The following is a 20,939-nucleotide window of genomic DNA, read 5'->3' on the forward strand; positions in this document are numbered from 1 at the left end:
CCCAGGATTTTCATACTTACAACATATCCCATCCCCTTTTTGGATCTCAGCTTGTCCCTCCTGTACAAGGAAGGTACTGGACTAGATCAGCACTTCCCCAACTGTGTACCTCAAAGTTACAAGTATCTTTGGTGAGAGAAGTCTGGGAGATGCTAGGTTAAAATTTAAAAGTTCCTTTACTATAAAAATCTAGAGGGCTTTAAATATGATAAAGAGTATTTAAAAATTACAAAGTGGTATTTGTAAAACAGGTTATATTTCTCAAACTGTACATCATCCAATTCCTTCCATCTTTTGAGTACACATTATGGGAGAAGTGTTCTCTGGAAAACACTTCACAGTAGCAAAAGGCCAAATTATTTCTAAGCTCTTCCAAATTGAATGATCATTTTTTTTCTATATATAATTTATCCTTTTGATTAAAAAAACCTTACTGAATATCTAGTTCTATAGGCAATGTCATTAATGGGTAAGGAGAAAAAAATAAATAAACTTAGATATTTAGAGTGTTGAAGCCACACTAAAGTTTACGTATTTGGGTAACAGTAATTAGTAGATGCAAATTATTAAGCATCTGTTTAATGTGCTATACACTGTGATAAATGCATTACTTTGATTATCTAATTTAATTCTCATAGGAATCTTAAGATCTATTATTTTTTATTTCCTATTTACAGATGAAGAAACTAGGACTTAAAGAGTTTTGATAAATAACAAATAAATAGTGCAAAGCTACCAGTTAACAAGAGGCAGATGTAGTACCTTCACCCACTGCAGTTTCATTCTAAGTATATTAAAAAATCCATTTATCAAGTTTCCTCCCTTTTTATGCCAAAATTCAGCAAGCTGCCCCCAGCTAATTAGAAATAAACTAATTGCAACACCAATTATCTTTCATATAAAGTTCTTGAGTTAGCATGAAATAATGTTGCACCATCAGTCTCATGCATACTGAAAATAAATATTATATATATGTATATATAACAGCTAAATGTTACCAAATGATTTATTATGATTGGTGCTAAATTACAATGTATATGAAATGGAGTCATTTATGGAAACACATAAAAAATAGTTACCTATTTCTGTAATTATATTCACACAAGAATCTGAAATATAGTTTCTGTTCTGCCTTTTAAAATATATCCATAGAATGACTTTTGTAGTTTTCACCACACAATGTTACAATACTGGTACTACACCTGTATCATCTACCATACTATAAGAACTAAGCAGAATATGAAAGCAGTTAATAGCAAATTAATTTTTTTTCATATCAATCAGTGATTTCAAAGAAAATAGTTGTTTACATTGGCAGTAAAGATAGATGGTAGTAATTAGCAGTGTAGATACTGCATACATAAATGTGTATATATGTATATATATATGTTGCTTGGGGCTGTTGTTCCATCTATACGCATTTGCCTTTTGAGTGGCCCAATGATTGCCAAAGTGGTGTGCAAATCCATTGGGACATTATAGTACTATTTTTTTATCATTTTCTCTCGCAAAAACAAATAGGTAAGAAAGAAATACAGCAGGCTAAGATCTACAGTATTACATACCAAGGTAAAACAGTTAATGAGTTCTTAGAGTCACAGTAGTTTATGTATATTTCCCATTCACAGACTGCAGACTTTTTGCTGAATAACCGAGTTGCCGGGAATTGACAACGTGTAGACATGCATTCATGTGAGTCCATAATTAATGATGTTTATACTGTAATAAGCACATTCATTTTAACACCATTCAGTAAACAGATTCCTTTAAAGTTTAAGCTAAGTCTGCTATCACAATTATACACAAAAAGAACCTGTAAACAATTTGACATTACACTTATGTACAAGCAAACTGCATTGGAAAAGAGAAGAGGTAATTTCAATGGGTGTCACTTGGTATACATCAATGTGCAACAAACTGACCCAATTCATCAAGTGCTTCAATGAGGTCAGGAAAAAGTAACATGAGCAAGGCCCCAGTAAATCACCACCCAGTGTTAGTTCCAGCAAAACTCAACACTTCTCTGTCTGTGGTGACACCACATTCAAAGCATTAGAGACATGTAAAGAGGATCTTGGTAATCCCTGGCAAAATGTATTTGGAGATCTCCAGGTAACCTAAGCAACAGCGCCCTTCACTTCAAAAGTGCTGATATTGTTTAAACATGACAATATATTTGGGACAAATTATTTTGTTTCTCAAGTTCTACCCAGTGTTCTGCTGGTTGTGAAAGATGTGGGAAACAAGAATTCTACTAAGGTTTTTATTTAGGTTTCTTCAGCCAACACAAAGATTATTTATTTTCCAGACTAGGCTGAACCCTATTACCAGTCAAAGGAGTGACTCACTTAAAGCAGATCCCATTAATAATTTTCCATGGGATTTTCTGAAAAGCAGATCCCCTAAGTCAATACTTTGATGTTTTGAATAGGATACCTTTCCAATAATGCGTGAGTCCATTTCCTTAGAGCAGAAAAAGGGTCATGAAGGGTTTGGCACCCCTACCCCTCAAAATTTAAGAAAAATAGATTAATCTGTTTTTAATATAAATTAAGCAGCATATTTTAAGAAAACCTCTCTTGATTCAACTTGTTCCTTTGGAATTAAAAAATATGTAAATGAAAGAAAATAGCATGGGAACTTAAAGCCAGATGATGTAAAATATCCTGTGTCCCAATTTTGGGGGGGAAACAATCACTTCTTTTAGTGTCCTTAAACTTAATTAGAAAATTTAATTACTAATATATATTTAATTACTATGTTTTATATATATATATATATATATATATATATATATGTGTGTGTGTGTGTGTGTGTGTGTATATATATATTTCACTAATGAATATATATATATATCTTTCTCATGTTTTTAAGACCACATTGACAGGAGGCCTATGGAAGAAGTAAATGACCTTATTTGATTAGTTCACAAGTGCTTCTGGTTGTGTGCACACCCTGATGAGTCCCTGGGAGGAAGAATCTGTGCTTGGTTTGTCAGCCTAGACTGAGCTGGGAGCCAGGCTAAGTATCTGGAGGGATAGGGTTGTGTGCATGATCCCAGGGAGCACCAGGGAAGATCTGTTTGCATAGGTTGACTTCAATCACTTTTCACATTCTCCAGTGGAAAATACATGGCTATGAAGTGAGAACACAACTTACTGTACCCTGAATAATGTCCAAAATGCAGTCGTTTGGTTGTTTGTCTAGAGGATGCCAAAACAGGCAAGTAATGTTTTCTTCCATTTCACTATATTTTGTTCCTTCTTTGAGCAACTGTTTTGGTATTTGTATAAACAGACTGGAAGGGCTATTTTCAGGGGACAGGAGAGTGTTTGGTTAATATTCAATGTACCCTTGAGCTTTAGTATCTATTTACAATATGCATATTATAAATTATTTACTGTACCTTCAAAGTAATTAAACAGATAATAAACTCTACCTACAAATCATATAAGCCACAGAAACTCCCATGAATGATAAACTGAAATCAACCAGGAGATAGTAAATTAACCAATAGGCAAGTGAAATACCTACATTTTCTTTTTTCTTTTCTTCCTAAATATTATCACTGTTCATTTGGTGGATGTTTTTAATGAACAGGTTTGAAAACACATAATTTAAAATTCCAACAAATGGTTTGATAAGAAAGCCAGTTTTTACACGTTTGGCATTTTGTTTGGTTTTGTATTCATACATGTTAAATCTAGGAATTTTGATCATTTTTCTGCACATAAATACATACAAACATTCATAGTGGGAGAGATTTTAGAAATCAAAACTATATTACACCTTCTAGGAAACCAAATAAAAATTATAATAATAATAAATTTCCCAAACTCAGAATTTCAAACTATGAGTTTTCTTTATGAGTGTATATATATGAAGATATTTATATGCATATATATATATATATATATATATATATATATATACACACACACACATTTAGATAGATGTACACACATATATACATATATACATGTAATTTTATACACAAACAAAACACACATATATGCATTCTCACACCCCCTCACATATTTCAATGCAGTTTCTTCTCTGCAGCTGCCTTTCTTTTCCCCCCAACTTAGAAAAGTAATCATGAGATTTTGGAGGCAGCTGACTCATTTTTGAATTTCTGATTTGAATTGAATAAAAACCCGATCTTTTTATAAAAGTCCAAACATGAAGAGAAGATACATAGATGCATGTAAGTATCAATACATGTACCATCCATGGGTATACACCATTGGTGCTTCTCCCAAAACTCTCCCTGGTGACCTAGTGCAGCAGAGCATGCAGTCCAGGTGCCATTCTCCTGATATGGAAGCTAGCTTACCACTTTGGGTTTGGGAGGAATCAGTACTTGCCAGACACCTGTTCTACTTGTTTCCTGCCCCTTGGTAGGGTTTGTGGCATAAATGACAGCTGGTTGCAAGAACAACTACCCCTCCAAATTTGCCTTTTCTTTATCTCTTCTGCAGATGCATATCTATTAGGATTTGCAATTTAAAATAGCCAATGACTTCCAGTAAGGGTGTCAGGTGGAGTTTACCCTGGCTACCCTTTACTTAAGAGTAGAAGAGATGAGAAAGTGGCAAGGTCCAGAGAATAAAGAGGATATACAATGAGATGGTTAAGCCATCAGCCTTTATGTGCTATTTTCTTTTTCTGAACGTCACAACCTCATTTATAAGGAGGATGGTGGCAAACCCTACTTCATTGGGTTATCATAGGATTAAATGAGAAAAGGTATGCGAAACACTGTAGAGGTTTCTGGCATGTAACAATAAATCTTTAATAAATGTTATTTATAACAATATTTAAACCACAATTATAGAATGTTGATCATAGCTACATACAGAAATAATGTTAGTCTAGAATTTGGATGACACGAATTCAACCTCTTTATTCCAAATTTGATTCCCTAGGGGATTATAAAGTTCATTATAGTGCTCTGTCCATGGTATGTACTCAATACATCATTGATGAACACATACATGAAACAAATAAATGAATGAATGAATGACTTAAATTCTTGGTTCTTAGATTCCCTTATTAAAAAAAAAAATAGGAATAAAATGCTCTGGCCTTTTATCCATCCTTTGGATGTGGGTAGATGAATTAAAAGAAAAACATCCAATTATCTGAGATTGCAAATGTGCTTTGTGTCCTAATAAAGTCAGCATATTCATACCAAATAATAAGGGTCAGCAGCCAGGGGTTGTGCTCAGACTTGTTGCACCTTTGAAAACAGGGTGTGGCAGCCACCCCAGGTGCATCTGAGAAACATATTCTCCAAGATTGAAGTGCCTCTTTAGTGAGTCGCTGTTCGACCCCAAGGAAATAAAGTAAACAATGAGCATTAAGAATGATGAAATCATTGGCCTACTCTAAAACTTTTCTCTTTCTTACTGGCTTCATTTCTGAGAGCATTTTGTTGCCTACTATTGATCAGCTTGAAAACATGTTCAACAAGGTTATGTAAACTGAAAATGCTCCCAAAGTGCTTCCCAACAAACATAGTTGGCTGTTCTGAGGTTGACAACATCAATGAAGTATGATTTTTCTCAGGCAGAAAGATTGAAGTAGAAGACAGACACCTAAACTATAGGACTGCCCCATCACTAACAGAATCCTAGAAAAAGTTACATATTTTTCTCCCAAAAATATCAGCCTCCACAAAGAGATAACTGTATCTAAATTCAAATAAACAGTGTCTACATTTGAGTTGGCAACTATTATTTTTATATTTTATCCTATCTTCAGGACGTGATACAGAAAGAATACCTCAGAAAACTTACACCAACACTTAATTTAGAGTGTCTCAACCTAAGCACTATTGACATTGGGGCAGAATAGTTCTTTGTTTTGAGGGGCATTCCTATGCATTGCAGGATTTTTAGCAGCATCTCTCCCCTATACCCATTAGATATCAGCAATACACCTTTATCATGACACTCAGAGATATCTCAGGCATTGCCAAAATATCTCTAGGTCACAAAACCACCCCTGGTTTAGAACCAAATGTTTTACATGCATTGAACCCATGCAAAATAAAGAAAAGATTTTCTGAAAGTGTTTCTGTTTCTCTCAAAGAAGGAAACCATTGACCATTGGTCACACACAGTTCAGAAAAACTGATAATGAACAATGGGAATTCTATGTAAATTTTAGCTTTCAAAAAAATGCATTTTTAGGGGCTGGAGGTACAGATTGGTGGTAGAGCATTTCCCTACTATGTGTAAGGGTCTGTGTTTAATCCCCAGGATCACATTCTTTTTCTTTCCTTTATACATTTATGTGTGTGTGTGTGTGTGTGTGTGTGTGTGTGTGTGTGAGAGAGAGAGAGAGAGAGAGAGAGAGAGAGAGAGAGAGATGCCACTCTTGACCATATAGATTGAAAGGACTTTAATTTTGCCCCAGAAATCTGTCATGTTTGGATTTCATATCAGAACAGCTTTACTCAACATTCTCAAGGACTGATACCCACAGTAAAAGTCAACTATTTTTCACAACTAAAAAGCTATTAAACTTTGTAACCAAACACTTTTTTCCAAGCACTCAGATAACACACACATGGACATTAACCACTGACCCAACACTAACCTAAAAATTGCACATGGCCTTATGCACAAACATATATAGTCACAACAGAAATGCAGCTTTGAAACAACTCTGCACTACTTCATGCTACATCAATTTTCTTCCATTTGTGATGGATAGAACCAGCATCTACAAGAAGAGAATCTGAAGTTATGTTGATTTTTATTGTGCAAATGCAGATAAAGGGATTATATTTGAAAGGCAGATAAAATGGCAAAGGAATCATGGAAATCTACTGTGCATTAGCCCTAGATGTTTTTCTTTAGGCCCTTTTTCTTAAAGTGATGAAAATACATGCTTTGACTTATTTGTAGTGGGAAGAAAATGAGAAGACATGCCACTAGGAGGTGAGAGAAATGTTGATCTAACACTAAACAATAGTTTCTCAATGTAAGGTCCATAGACCAATCTCACCAAAATCATTAAGAATAAACTGATAAGACAGAGCAGATCACTGGGAGAGACTTACTAAATCTTTAGTTGGCTCATAAGTGCTTTTATAAAGCTGATTAACAGGAAAAGTATTCCCCACCCTTCTCCCAAGACAAACCCCTTGATAATTGCTGGGCAAGGGCATGATTTTGTTTATCCTTTTAAAAGTAGCTTCCCTAAATAATGCAAAGATGACAGTCTGGGCCATAAAATTCATTGCCCAACTAACAATACAATTTGTTCACAAACAAGATAAAATTTTTTTAAAGCTTAGAAAGTTGGGGTAGAAGGAAGTGTAGGAAAGCAGGAAACAAACTGAATCATATTGAACCATTTTGTTTTTATATTGACCAAATCTTAATTAGCTGCTCAAGTTCATCAATTCCATTAACTATTCATCAATTAACTATTTCCTTTGGCAGTAATCTTTGCTTAAATATTCACAGACAATCATGATTAGCCATTCTTTCCCTCTTTAAGTCATTCATTCTCTATTTCTTATAAAATGGGAATTTAGCATCTATTCAGTTATTTTATTATATGGATAGGGCTAACTGGGTCTATAATTGTAACCTTCCAGATTTTTTTTTTTTTTTTTTTTTTTTTTTTGCTAAATAATCATTGTATTGGCATCTCCACTGGTCAGAGAGACTAGAAAATTGCAGGACTTCATTTCCCTTTATATCATTACATGTGCATTGTTACCATTTTAAAATTCACTCCTTATTTCTTTCTTTTGCATTTATTCTCATACATGAGCTTTTGCTTTGAGATTTTAGTTGGTGTTAGAGGTCAGGAATGTCATTATCTGAGAGCTTCATAGTCCTGCTTGAATTAAATTGGGCAAACTAAGTAGTTCAATGGCTCAGGACTTTATTGATGTGAAGCAGCTGAATTCATTCACCACTTCCATATTCACTATGATGATATTTGTACATACCATCAATAGAACCACCTTTGGGGCCATACACATCATTAAATTATAGAACACTCTCAGTTCTCTGACTTGCACTGAGCAAGGAAACGAATAGTTCTCCTTGAGAAAGGTCAATATTCTTATTCCTTATTGGGTGTCATAAGGATACATCTCACTCAGAGACATGTTCCCTTCTACCCAGGGATAAAACTTAAATGATACAAGCTTGTGATTTGGGGAAAAAAGGCACACACCAAACCTTCTAAGGAAGGGATTATATTTGGAAGGCAGATAAAATGGCAAAGGAATCATGGAAATCTACTGTGCATTAGCCCTAGATGTTTTTCTTTAGGCCCTTTTTCTTAAGGTGATGAAAATATATGCTTTGACTTATTTGTAGTGGGAAGAAAATGAGAAGACATGCCACTAGGAGGTGAGAGAAATGTTGATCTAACACTAAACAATAGTTTCTCAATGTAAGGTCCATAGACCAATCTCACCAAAATCATGAAGAATACAAGCTGAAATGCTGATTCCTTGGCTCTGCTCTTTGGATTTAGGGTGAAGGAAATCTGGAAAAAGTGCTACAAATGATTTTTTGTGCATACTATATATTGAGAATTGCTGCTAAATTGTTTGCTATGGAGGTCACCGGGTAAAGAATCTCCACTCCAATGTATACAGCAAGAAGAGAAAAACAGGCATTTCAAACAAATAAGCTCTGTGGTTGTATCACAAGGCTATGATTATTAAAGTTTAAGACTCTTTTTCGTTTAGCAGGGGTGGAGAGCAATAACCATTTCATCTAGAACCAGAATGATGAAGGCAATATAAATCAAACCCATTCCAGCAGGTTTCATTTGGTCTAATTTCTCTAAAGATATTAATCATTGTACAGTCCTGTACAAATGACAACTAACTCCATTGTAACTTCAAATACAGAATGCTCAGTCTAAATCTTTCTCTAGTGTGTTATTTTGACAATGTAAAAGAAAATAAATAAATTGGAACAGTGGGCCATCAAGATTACAAGACACCAACAATACCAAGACATTAAGGAAAGAAATGGCCCATGCTAAACCTATAAGCCAGCATGCAAATTGGCAAAACATTGATCTGCCACAGAGGCACCAGGGGAAAAAAATAACTCCCTTCATTTTTCCTTAGAAAATTGCTATGTCAAGTGGAGTTGACAAAGAATTCTTCCTGAAAGTTCATGGAAAACGTCTTATTAATTCTAGCAAAGATCATCTAGAAAGCCAAAGTTAGTCAAACTCCACAGCATTGTATCTAGTGGCAAAAACAAACAAACAAACAAACAAAAAACAGCACTCAAATGCTTTGGGTTAATCCACGCTAGTGGATAAGAAATTGGAAGAATAAAATGGTAGCCAAGGAAGACAGGTGAGAATCAATGTCTGACTTCCACTGTGAAAACTGGTGTCAAACAATTTTGTGAAACACCACATATGCCTTTCCTTTTTCTCAATAGAGCATGTTTTACTTGGCATATACAAAGGATACTCAGAGTGGCATATAAAGCCCAGAGAAGCAAAAGTAATCCAGAAGCATGAGCAGTGGTAAATAAGAAAAATCCAGAATGAGCTACACACCTCCGAGTATGGATAAACCTGCCTCAAAATCAAACAAGCCCGATAGAAAAGTGAAAAATTCTATGGCCGACCCCTTTAATCAATGTATGTCCCCCAAATGAATCCACTGGAACAGATTTCACTATGGAGGGATAAAGAACAAAGGGAATGCTTGTGGATTGTGCTCCCCCTGCCCTTTTATTTTAAATCACCATGCGTGCATTTCCTGGAAGGTATCTGTGACTGTAATTACAAAGGAAAACACCACTGCATACTTTGGGAGCCACCTTACTTGGTTGTTTCCATGACCACATCTCAGTGTGATTTTTTTTTTTTTTTGAGGAAGAGGAGAAAGAGCACACTGCTTCAATGAGTCAGTGTTTTTATTTCCTGTCTTCCTCTTTTCCTTCTGAATGTAGAGCACTCCTATTAGATAGAGGATAGAGAACTTTGTAAGTGTTTCTGACTTGGGGACACCCACGTGCCTTTAGGGAATGACCTCTCCCACCTCATTGAATTTAGCATTGCCAGATTTTCCAGGACACAGCCTAAGTTGGGAGTCTACACATATGATCTCCTACTCATTGACCCATCAGTTACCATTAGTTTTGTCATATCAATACTTTATGGCCCTTATCTAACCAATCTTCAATAGTCAACCACATATGTTGTTCTGTCCAAAATTGAACTAAAAGTTCCGAAAACTATTTTAACTTCAGTGAAAGAGACCTGACTTCCAGGACTTTTAGAGCATTTAATTTTGTCATTCACTTACCCCAAACTTATTTCCAGTACTACATGCCACCTGGACCCTGTGTGGTGATAACTACACTCACAGTAGGACTGAAGACTTTCATGTTTCCTTACACCCTTTTACTAACCCAGTCTACATTCATCTCTATACCAAGACCCACACAAATGAACACCATGTTGTTGTCTTAAATATTTAAGACTTTTTTTTTTTTAAACCGTGGAATGGGTGCCAATTTAGAACCAACCCAGAATAAAAATGTTGTGTCATTGTTTTTAACAGATTTCCTGCTAGTAGTTTTACTCATTGGAGGTATAAAGAATGCCTGCACAGAAAAAGAAATCACAACAGTTCAGGGAGTAGAGGAATAGTGCTATGAATTCCTTTTTTTTTTTTTAATCTTTCTTTCTTTTTTCAGCATTTAATTTTCTATTTGAAGTATACTGTTGAAGCAGTGGGTTGACTGCCAGGCCAGTTCTTCAATTCTTATCAGGGCATCTCTCTATCTTGATGTCGTTACAGTTAGGTCTGACATTTAAGGAAGTCAGGATTTTGGCCAATTTACTTAGGCCCCCAATTTTTTTGACAGCCCTTCCAGAGTGACCCCAACAATCATTTGACTGACATGGACATTAAATGCAACTTCTTCTTGACCCATTGATCTCTGTAATTCTTTGCAATATGTTCTCTTATTAGAATGATGGTATTTTGATGCACCATCAAGAAACATTGAAAAGAATGAAGACATATTGGTAGGTTTTACAAACAAAGCTATGTTGTAGTTAAGATCAAATATATGCTAATATATTAACACATAAAAGAACACCATTTGAATTCATAAATTATAGTTCTCTTGACATCTCAACTTCCAAAATAAACTTTCTTTTTCACTTAAGTAAAACTTAAACTCCATTTGAACCATTAGAACAAGAAAACATTGGCTAAGTCTATTGCCCGGGTGTGAAGGCAAGAGTTACAAAAATTCAGAAAGATATCCAGATACTAATGGGCACTAACAGAAATCAATACAGAACCTCTTACATAGTAAATGCACATCAGTGAAAGATTTCCAAGAGAAGAAATTGATCATAGTTTTTCCCTCCTAGAGACATCCAGTTGCCTTTATTACCTATGATTACACACACACACACACACACACACACACACACACACACAATGAAAAAAATTAGAAGTGCTTGGCACACAATTAATAATCAATAAATTATTTTTCAGTTACTACTGAAATGCATAAGAAATGCTGAAAATTAAAACTGTTCTGTTAACCTTCATTAAGCACAAGTCTACAAAGGAGCTATTGGTACATTAATAGAATACAGAGTCACATGAATGGGTGGCTATTAAGTTTCTTTTTGGCTGTGTCTGTACAGGTAAAGGATGTGATTTGTAAAGATAGCTTAGAAAGCCAACATCTTAGTTTCAGATCCCCAATTGCCTACTTGGGTTATGATTAATAGAAATGACAACTAAATCTGAGTACAGACACAGCCAATCCCAGAAACACAAAGGCAACCAAAACTAGCCCTAAGCAATAACAGTGTAGCACTGTCCTTTAAAATCCTTATGAGAAATTATTGGGAGAATGTGTGGAATGCAATTCTAAAACAAACAAATGAAAGGCCGGGCCCTTACTCAAATTCTGTCTGTTTTTCTTAGCTCCACAGCTGTACAGGAGTACAGAGAACTTTGGGTGAATTATGTGGAAAGACCACAGCATGAAAGTGTTGGTATTGAGAGGAGGGTGATAATCCAACTCAGGGTAGAGAAGGCTGAGTGTGGGATCATTTAGTAGTTTTTTTTTTTCCCCCTGTGGCTATGAGTGTTTCTTTTTTTTTTTTTTTTCTAATACAAAAAGAAGGTTGTACTAGCTCTTCTCACCTTTTCCAAATACGGAGAAAGAACAAAACAGGAAAGTGGAGCCTGAAGGTATTAATTTCAAAATAAGGAAGACAATTTGTTGATGATGAAGGTTATTCAATGTTTGAAAGTGTTGCCAAGAGTTGCTGGGAAATCTGCCCAGGAGGGTTTTAAGAAAGAGGCAGAGGTGCATCCGTGTCAAGTGCTTTAGGAGGGACTGCTGGCAGCAGGGCACAGCCCTTAGGATGCCCAGGCCCTGGGTCATGTGCATTGTGTCTATATACAGACTTAGTTGTGCTTGTGTGGCACAAATACTCATGCATACGGAGTCAATATAAACTGGCACATAGAGATTTAAGTGAAAAGTCATATAAATCTGCCATTCCCCCCTAACCCCTTAAACAAAGGAAAAGGAAAATTTTAAAAATCCAAACCTATGCCATTGGGCCAGATCTCACTCTACCATGTATCCTTGATCAAAGGAGGGAGGTAGAAGATGAGAGGAAAAAACCCAGTTTGGGATAGATGACTCCCAAAGCCTGTCAGCCCCTCTGCTGTAGCTGGTTTTCATCATGTGTAAGATACCCAGCACACGGGACCAAGTTAACAAACAAACAAATGAACAACAACAAGAGTTTTCATGTGTTTCCACATCTGGAAAGAAATCTACCCTGTGGATTTACACGTTAAGGTGAACTAGGTAAAGTAGGCAGTAGTTTATTAATGGACTATCGTGTTCTAACAAATGTGTGTCATTACTTGTTCTTTTCCTTTAAAATATGCTTTTTTAGGAGGTTTATTTTAAAATGGTGACTCATTTTCTGTTCTTTTCTTCTCCTACCCCCCTGCCCTCCCCTATAGATGATACTTCCGTAAAAGTTCAGACTGCCAAGGGTGCTTTCTCTCAGGGAACCGATCTGGAATTTTGATCTTTAGGAAATCCTGGATGCATTTCTCTAGCTCCTCCTCAATGGAGAGCTTTTCCTTAACAGCTTTTTTTTTGCTGCTCATGTTCGACTCCCTAGAGCCCGAAGTCAGAGTCCGGAGCAGATCACTTTTCCGTCGCATCTCTGACTGTTGGATCAGCTGGACTGGGCCCTTCTTGATGGGACGGTCCAGAGTCTGGATGTTGGTCTGGCGTGTCACGGGCCCACAGATGACCGTCTCCTGGGGAGAGCTGGCCTCAGACTGGCTGTCACAGCTGGAGGTGGAGAGGTCGTTGCAGGACGTGCCGCTCTCCCCTTCTTTGTCACCCTTGCCGTTCTTACAGCAGCAATCACAATGCGAGGACCACCGGGAAGGCTCACCTGCAAGGGAAGCACAGACCACGGGATGAGTGCCAGGCAGCTCAGTTGAGCGGCAAGCACAGCGCTCAAACACAGCGGTGTCACCAGCAATGCTTCCAGAAGTGGGTGGCACACAGGTGAGTGGCAGCAACGGCACCCAGAAGCCATGTCCACCAGGGGAGGCGGTGAGTGATAGTGCCCCGTGGAAAATATAATATGAATGACACTCAGGCCCACGGGCACCAGGGTCAGGCAGCCCTAGGGTGGAACATCCAGCACACCATCTAGTGACACTGTCACCTTGGCAGACCCCCTGAATTTCTAAAGCTCCAGTTCCCTCATCAATGAGATGCTAACAACTTTCCTGCTCTATAGAGGGAGGATTTAGGAAGGTCAAGTGAGAGGTACTCTGTGACACACAGGAAGTATGCAGTAAGTGCCAGTCTGCTTTCCCTGGCTGATGCTGACCCCTAACCCAAAACTTGACCTTCAGGTACAGCAGGGGGAGGTGATGACTCTGGGGTGACAGCAACCAGTGAGGAAGGGCTTACTTTCTGCCAGCCCCGTCTACTCCCTAGATACCCATCCTCTCACTGGCTCTTAAGATAATTCCATGGACTCTATAGTTCCAATTCCAATTTCCACACATGGAAATGAAGACCCTGGAAGTTTAAGAAACTTGCCACGGCTTGTGCAGTTCTTAACTGACAGAGCTGAGATCTGAATAAAGATCTCCTAAAAGTCATAACCAAGGCAATGAACTCTATCTTCTCTTTAATTTACCTATCTGTAAAATTCTTACTTGTTTTTCAAAAAAATGTTTAAACTCTATGTTTCCTCTGAAGTCTTTGTCCACCTCCTCAGAAATAGTTGCCTTTCCCCTCTCTGAGTCAGGGTTATATTTTTGTAAGTGCTTCTATTATTGCATATAATACATTCTAATTCATTTTACTGTATGCATCTCAGTTCCCTGATGTGGAGATAGTGAAATATTCATTGCTATAATCCCAGAAAAGAGCCCAAGGAAAAGTATAGAATTCAGTAAAAGACTGCATCCTAATAATAATTTCTAAGTACCTGGATCTAGCCATACCTGAAGCTAGTCTTGTCAGTGGGTGTTTCAGTTATATGATCCACTAAACTCTTTTTTCTTTCTTAAGGCAGTGTGTCCTTCTGTCCCTATTCCCTTAAGTCTTGATGCATAGAACTGCATTCAGCAATTTTGAAACAGAGTGAATTTTCAGATACACAGTTGGTGACTTAGTGAACCAGAAAACCCCACAATTATGGCACAAAGGAACTTTCTAAACATAAGTCACTGCTCTTAACCTTCCACCCTCTGAAGATTCAGTCTTCCCAGATTCATGAACTCAATGCTACTTACTGATCACTGGGCATTTCATACAGTTCATTGTACTGAAGCCGTAAAATAAATAAATAAATAAACAAACAAACAATTCCTTTTTTTATATACTAATACTAAAGACAAGGATAATGTAGTATCTCCATATGTTTTGGAGAAGACCCAGTTTTGTTTTCACTGTGTCTTATTCTCATTAGTAATAGGTCACATTACAACATGATCCTAATTTATTATGATTTCTAATATGGTCAGGGTAGGGAAAAAACATGCAAACTACTAGGTTAAAAAAAAGACAGGACGGAATTTCCCTATCTAAGTGATTTGATTATTTATTGATCTTATTTTGATACAGTGTCCCAGGAATTGAAAAAAAAAAAGTCCCGGTAAATCACATCTCCAGAAGTATCTCTAACATGTGCCCCCTTTCCAAGTTCCTTTCCAAAATGGGATTGAAAAATCCTTGTATTATATAGTCATTAAATTAGAAGCAGCAGTCCAATGGGCAACAATAGAAACCTCCTAGTTATCCTAGGCCATTACAAATAAATATCTCCCATGCAACATAAAAACAGTTTGACATGGAGCAGCTGGGGACTGAAAACATCAGCAATGGAAAATAGCTTCTGTCTGCTAGCATGGACTTCAGGGGGTCCATCTCTCACCTTTGGCAGGCAGAATCTGCCTCTGCCCCACCCCCTAAACTCAGCCAGCCCTGTGCTAATATGACTCAACTGAGAAAGGGTTCTAATGAATTGGGCTAGAGCACAGTAATAACATCAGACCAGAGCAGATGTAATTTGGTCCTTTCTGGAAAAGTTCTGAAATTGAATTTTGCCTTGAAGAAAAGAAAAAGGAGGAGGAAAGGAAGTACAGAAAGATATATACATGCATATATCTCCAAGACCTACTTGCCCATTACCTTTAAGCAAGATGATAAATATTTTGTCCACAAACCCTGCTGGACCCGTAGAAGTGCAAGCCCTGAGTCTTTCTGCCCAAGAGTTCCCTTCCCAGTTGAAGTCACTCCATTCAGTGGACTCCAGAGGAAATGGGAGTCTTCTCTAAAGCTCATCTTAACAATGTGACTCCGAGGCATGAGGGATCCCTCTATATTCCCATGGAAAGCTCCTACAACCTTCCACTGTACAGCAAGCCAGGAACCTGGCTCTGCTGCAGTTCTGCTCCCTGAGCTGCTGGGACCGTCATGTACTTAAATGTCAGCTGGATCCTCCTGCTTCAGGGCAAATAGAAATCTTACTTTTCACTTATTCAAAGCACTATCACTATTAAAGGGAAACTGAACAACTTAATTTGAGTGTAGCCTGCCATGCTACCACATGTTTCAATATTTTATGAGAATATTTGAATGCTTTACCATTTTGGCAAGATCATTTACAAGATGGCTTTTGAAGTCTATATATTATTTCAAAATCAAGTAAGAAAATAGGTTTAATCCAGTCCAGCTAAAGCACTATGTGAAGAGTCATTGTGAAATCTGAAAAATAATCAAGGGTGAGAAGAAAACCACTCCATCTCTCTTTTGGAAGCATTGTCTGCTTTGATACCCTCTTCCCAAGAACTTAACCACAAGCAAAGAGGTTCTAAATCAAACATGAATGTGGTATAAGTACCAGGCCCCTTCGCCCTTGCAGTCCCGCTGATATATGCTCACAGGTCCCATAAAAGAGACCCATGAAAGATCAACTATGTAACTGAAGGTATTCTAGTATCCCCACTCCCTAATCACAGCAAACAGTGATTTGATAAATGCCTTAGTGCTTCAAATTGCAACATACTTTGACTTCTAATTTGCTGAGGTTTCAATACTGGCTGGAATAATAATTCTCTCCATTTTGGGGGAAAAATAGGTTGCAATTGATTAGCCATATGTGGGAAGAAAACTATTTCATTCTAAGAAAAGTCTGATTTATTGACATTTTAAAAAGCAGAAAACCTATTCCCTTTTGGTAGAGTTATTAACTACTTGCTGGTCAAAAAGTCTAATAGTTCCACCTTATTTCTGAATAAGCCATTGCTGAATTTGTTGGATATTATAGCATTTTTTTTTTTTTTTGGTGTCTGGCACATAGAGAAGGTTTGCTAAATGTCTGATGAATGAATGAATGAACTAAACACATATATTGAATTATTTAAGTTGACAAAAAACACGGCAGAGCAAATCTCAAGTTCCACAGTCAAGTCTCACAATTTGTCAGCTGTGGTATACTGGAGAAAAAAATCTGAGACTCTGTTTCCTTATCTGAAAAATAAGGTGAATAGTCTCTTCTTCACCGATCTTTTAAGAAAATTAAATGAAGTAGTTAATATATATGATGTTTCATAGTTTGTGTAATACAACAAGCATTCTGTTCATTCAAACTCTTCATGGTAGTCCTTACTGAGAAGAAGTAAAAGAAGAAAGATGACAGAATATTTCTCCCCTATGAAAAATTCAAGCCCAGCTGAGTGAACATGACTTAGCAAACTCACAAAGTGCTTATGCATTTTTAAAAGAGGCAGCTCTGCAATCTACCCACACTTCAAACTCTCCACCTGCTAATGGCTGTGCGCACAATGCACATCATTTACAGCAACAGCTGGGAAAACTGCTTTCTCCTGTCTTTTCTGTCAATGATGTAGGAGCCTTCCAGTCTGGGAACTAGGTGGCCAGATCTAATTTATCAGGGCTGCTGAAAGACTTTCTTGGTATCCCAGTTGAAAAGTCAATAATGGCCAAATTGATGTTTTTATAATTCTGCTAACCTTGGAAAAGATATTGCAAAGTGGAGATTGGTAATAGGCAGACTGTGTAAGCTTCTGGAAAAAGGAATGCACCTTCAAGTTTGGCAGCCTTTCTTATTTGTGGATGATCTTTTCCACTCACGGCCATTTGGCCTAGGAAGGGCCCAGCTGGGGTTCCTCATCAGGAGGTGGTATGCATGGACAGGAGCAGCTAAACCACCCATATCTCAGTCAGAACCAGTCAGAAAGATAGACACCCTACCAGTTATTTTAACAGGGGGAAATTAATATCAGAAATTGGTTAAACAGAGATTGGAGGAGTGAACACACAAAAAGGTGATACGAAAGAGAAAAAGATAGTGACTGCAGGGTGATAGAGAATGCAGTTATTAGAGCCCCAAAGCTTAGGAGAAGCATCCTGTGGAGGAGGGACCCAGGCATCTGAGAAAAGCATGCTGCTCTGCTGGTGCTGGTACCTCTGAAATGGGAGCGGAGAAAAGAAAACTGAAGCCAACTGCTTTGGGAGTAAAGAAAAGCTGGGTTGATGCTCACAGGCACAAGGAACAAACTAGAAGCCTTCCTTCCCCTCCTGTCTCACAGGCTTCCTCTAGCAGCCCCTACTGACAGAACTTCTTGGGAAGCCAGCTGGGCAAAGGAGCAGTGGCCAGTGCAGTGCACCTGGATCCCACGCCTGACATCACACAGAAGAGTGCATGGGGTGGATTTGGAGCTGAGACACACCCTAATAACCAACACACTAAAGCTGCAAGGGATTAAAAAAAAATGGAAGACTGCTCTTGATCTGCTAGAATGTTTCATCTCATAGAGGAGTTAGGAAATGGAAATAAAAGAAAGCCATGACCTCAGTTCAGATCCTGCCCTGCTGCCTGGTCGTACCTCGGAGTTTTAGATTTCCTCTTCTTTTGTCAGCACTGCATACCTACCGATTGTCACCTGCATAATTCTACCTCAACCTCATGAACTCAGCCAAAATATAACTTCTCGAAGTGATCTTACCTGTTCATCCCCCCAGTTTAAGCTTCCACTAATCCCCTGGCCTTTGCTTTCAAAACACTATAATGTATAATTATGGTTGTTTCTAGGTTTATTGCTTTGATGTCTGTTTTCCACACTGGGCTGTAGGGGCTGTGCTCATTTCCTTCTGAATTCTAGTGCACACTGCCAGGCACACACAGGTCAGGCTGTCAAGGCAGGTGGTAGTAGGTGCTCAGTAAATACCTACAGAATAAATGAATGGAACAGAAGACTAACTGAAGCTCTATATGGAAAGTTTAGTTGTGTGTGTGTGTGTGTGTGTGTGTGTGTGTGTGTACCCAAGAAATTAAAACTTTCACCATAAAAAAGGATAGAAAATTCAGATATGCTAAGGTTATTAGAATAAAAGATATTTAGGTATATCACTAGACATTAAGTGACAAAAACATGCTAACAAAAATAATGGCAATTCCACAGGCCTATCCAAAAATTTGAAAGCATATGTTTGCATCTGCATGCATGTATATGTGTAAATTAATCATCACCTATAATTATTTATTAATGTAAAAATCCCTAATATATTACATGCTTTAAATAAAAATTAACTTTTCTAAGCACTCCAATTTTAAACACTCTATTTTTCACAGTTTTCATATTTTGAAATACTCAGACATACCCTCCCAGTTCAGATTTTTTTACCTGCAAGGTTTTACAGCAATGCAATGATTTGCATAAAGCATGAAATCCTAAATTTTCACTCCCTGGTATATTGTCCTGTTCTTTCAGGCATCCCTTGACAACAGCATATTTATTCCATTTTCCAAGTCATTATGTTCTTTTCTTGTTTCCTTTCTCATTTTATTTCTTCATCTTAGCATTAGCTTTTTTTAACAACAACTTGGCTATCGCTACCCTAAATGTCCTGATTTGATTGCTTCAAATTCTTTAGCCCATCTTCACCTGTTTTCCCTAGTTTCCTCTTTATTATAAAGATTCCCTTTTTCTTTGTTCTTCACCATTTTGTGTAAACTGGAATGAAGTCCCCCAATGCTTCATTTCTCTCAGTCAATATCTAGGCATCTTCTCTCAATCCCCAGTTCATATGCGAAAGAGCCCTCCCAACCACAATGGGTGATTCAGGTGCAAGCATTGGTTCTCTGTGAGACCATGGGGGGCCAAGTTGGGGAGCTGAAAGTGTGATATCCATCTTCAGTAAGAGCTGGAGAAGACACTGGTGTAGCAGTAAGCAGAACAAGGTAGGAACAGCCCAGCAATGGTGAAGAGAAAGAGCCCTACTTCTAGGAGCACATCAAGTTGACCCACTCCTACAGTTATAGTTTTATAAGCCTAAAAACTCTCTTTTTGCTTAATCTAGTGAGTATTAATTTTATGTTATTTACAAGAGTCCTGAACACTATGTCAAATTCATATAAACATACTTTTTTTTTTTTTTTAATTTTTTATTGTGGGTTGTTCAAAACATTACAAATTTCTTGACATATCATATTCCACACTTTGATTCAAGTGGGTTATGAACTCCCACCTTCACCCCATACACAGATTGCAGAATCACATCAGTTACACATCCATTGATTTACAAATTGCCATACTAGTGTCTGTTGTGCTCCACTGCCTTTCCCATCCTCCACCCTCCCCCCTCCCCACCTCTCCCCTCCCCTCCCCTCCTCTCTCTCTACCTCCTCCACTGTATAACCCTGAGGGTCTCCTTCCATTACCATGCAATTTCCCTTCTCTCTCCCTTTCCCTCCCACCTCTCATCCCTGTTAAATGTTAATCTTCTTCTCCTGTTCTTCGTCCCTACACTGTTCTTAGTTACTCTCCTTATATCAAAGAAGACATTTGGCATTTGTTTTTTAGGGATTGGCTAGCTTCACTTAGCATAATCTGCTCTAATGCCATCCATTTCCCTGTAAATTCTATGATTTTGTCATTTTTTAATGCAGAGTAATACTCCATTGTGTATAAATGCCACATTTTTTTTATCCATTCGTCTATTGAAGGGCATCTAGGTTGGTTCCACAGTCTTGCTATTGTGAACTGTGCTGCTATGAACATCGATGTAGCAGTGTCCCTGTAGCATGCTCTTTTTAGGTCTTTAGGGAATAGACCAAGAAGGGGAATAGCTGGGTCAAATGGTGGCTCCATTCCCAGTTTTCCAAGAAATCTCCATACTGCTTTCCAAATTGGCTGCACCAATCTGCAGTCCCACCAGCAATGTACAAGTGTACCCTTTTCCCCACATCCTCGCCAGCACTTGTTGTTGTTTGACTTCCTAATGGCTGACAATCTTACTGGAGTGAGATGGTATCTTAGGGTGGTTTTGATTTGCATTTCTCTGACAGCTAGAGATGTTGAGCATTTT

General features: G+C 37.7%; 1 protein-coding gene across 1 annotated transcript in view; it reads right to left on the reverse strand.

Moving 5' to 3' along the window:
• Positions 1–13,024: 13,024 nt before the first annotated feature.
• Positions 13,025–20,939, reverse strand: part of Kctd16 (potassium channel tetramerization domain containing 16) — a 266,143-nt gene continuing 258,228 nt past the window's right edge. Inside the window, exon 2 of the mRNA XM_027927857.2 lies at positions 13,025–13,476. Coding sequence (XP_027783658.1) covers positions 13,025–13,476 — 452 coding nt within the window. The remainder of the gene's footprint in view (positions 13,477–20,939) is intronic.

The sequence above is a fragment of the Marmota flaviventris genome, chromosome 5 (assembly GCF_047511675.1).
Source record: "Marmota flaviventris isolate mMarFla1 chromosome 5, mMarFla1.hap1, whole genome shotgun sequence".
Lineage (NCBI taxonomy): Eukaryota > Metazoa > Chordata > Mammalia > Rodentia > Sciuridae > Marmota > Marmota flaviventris.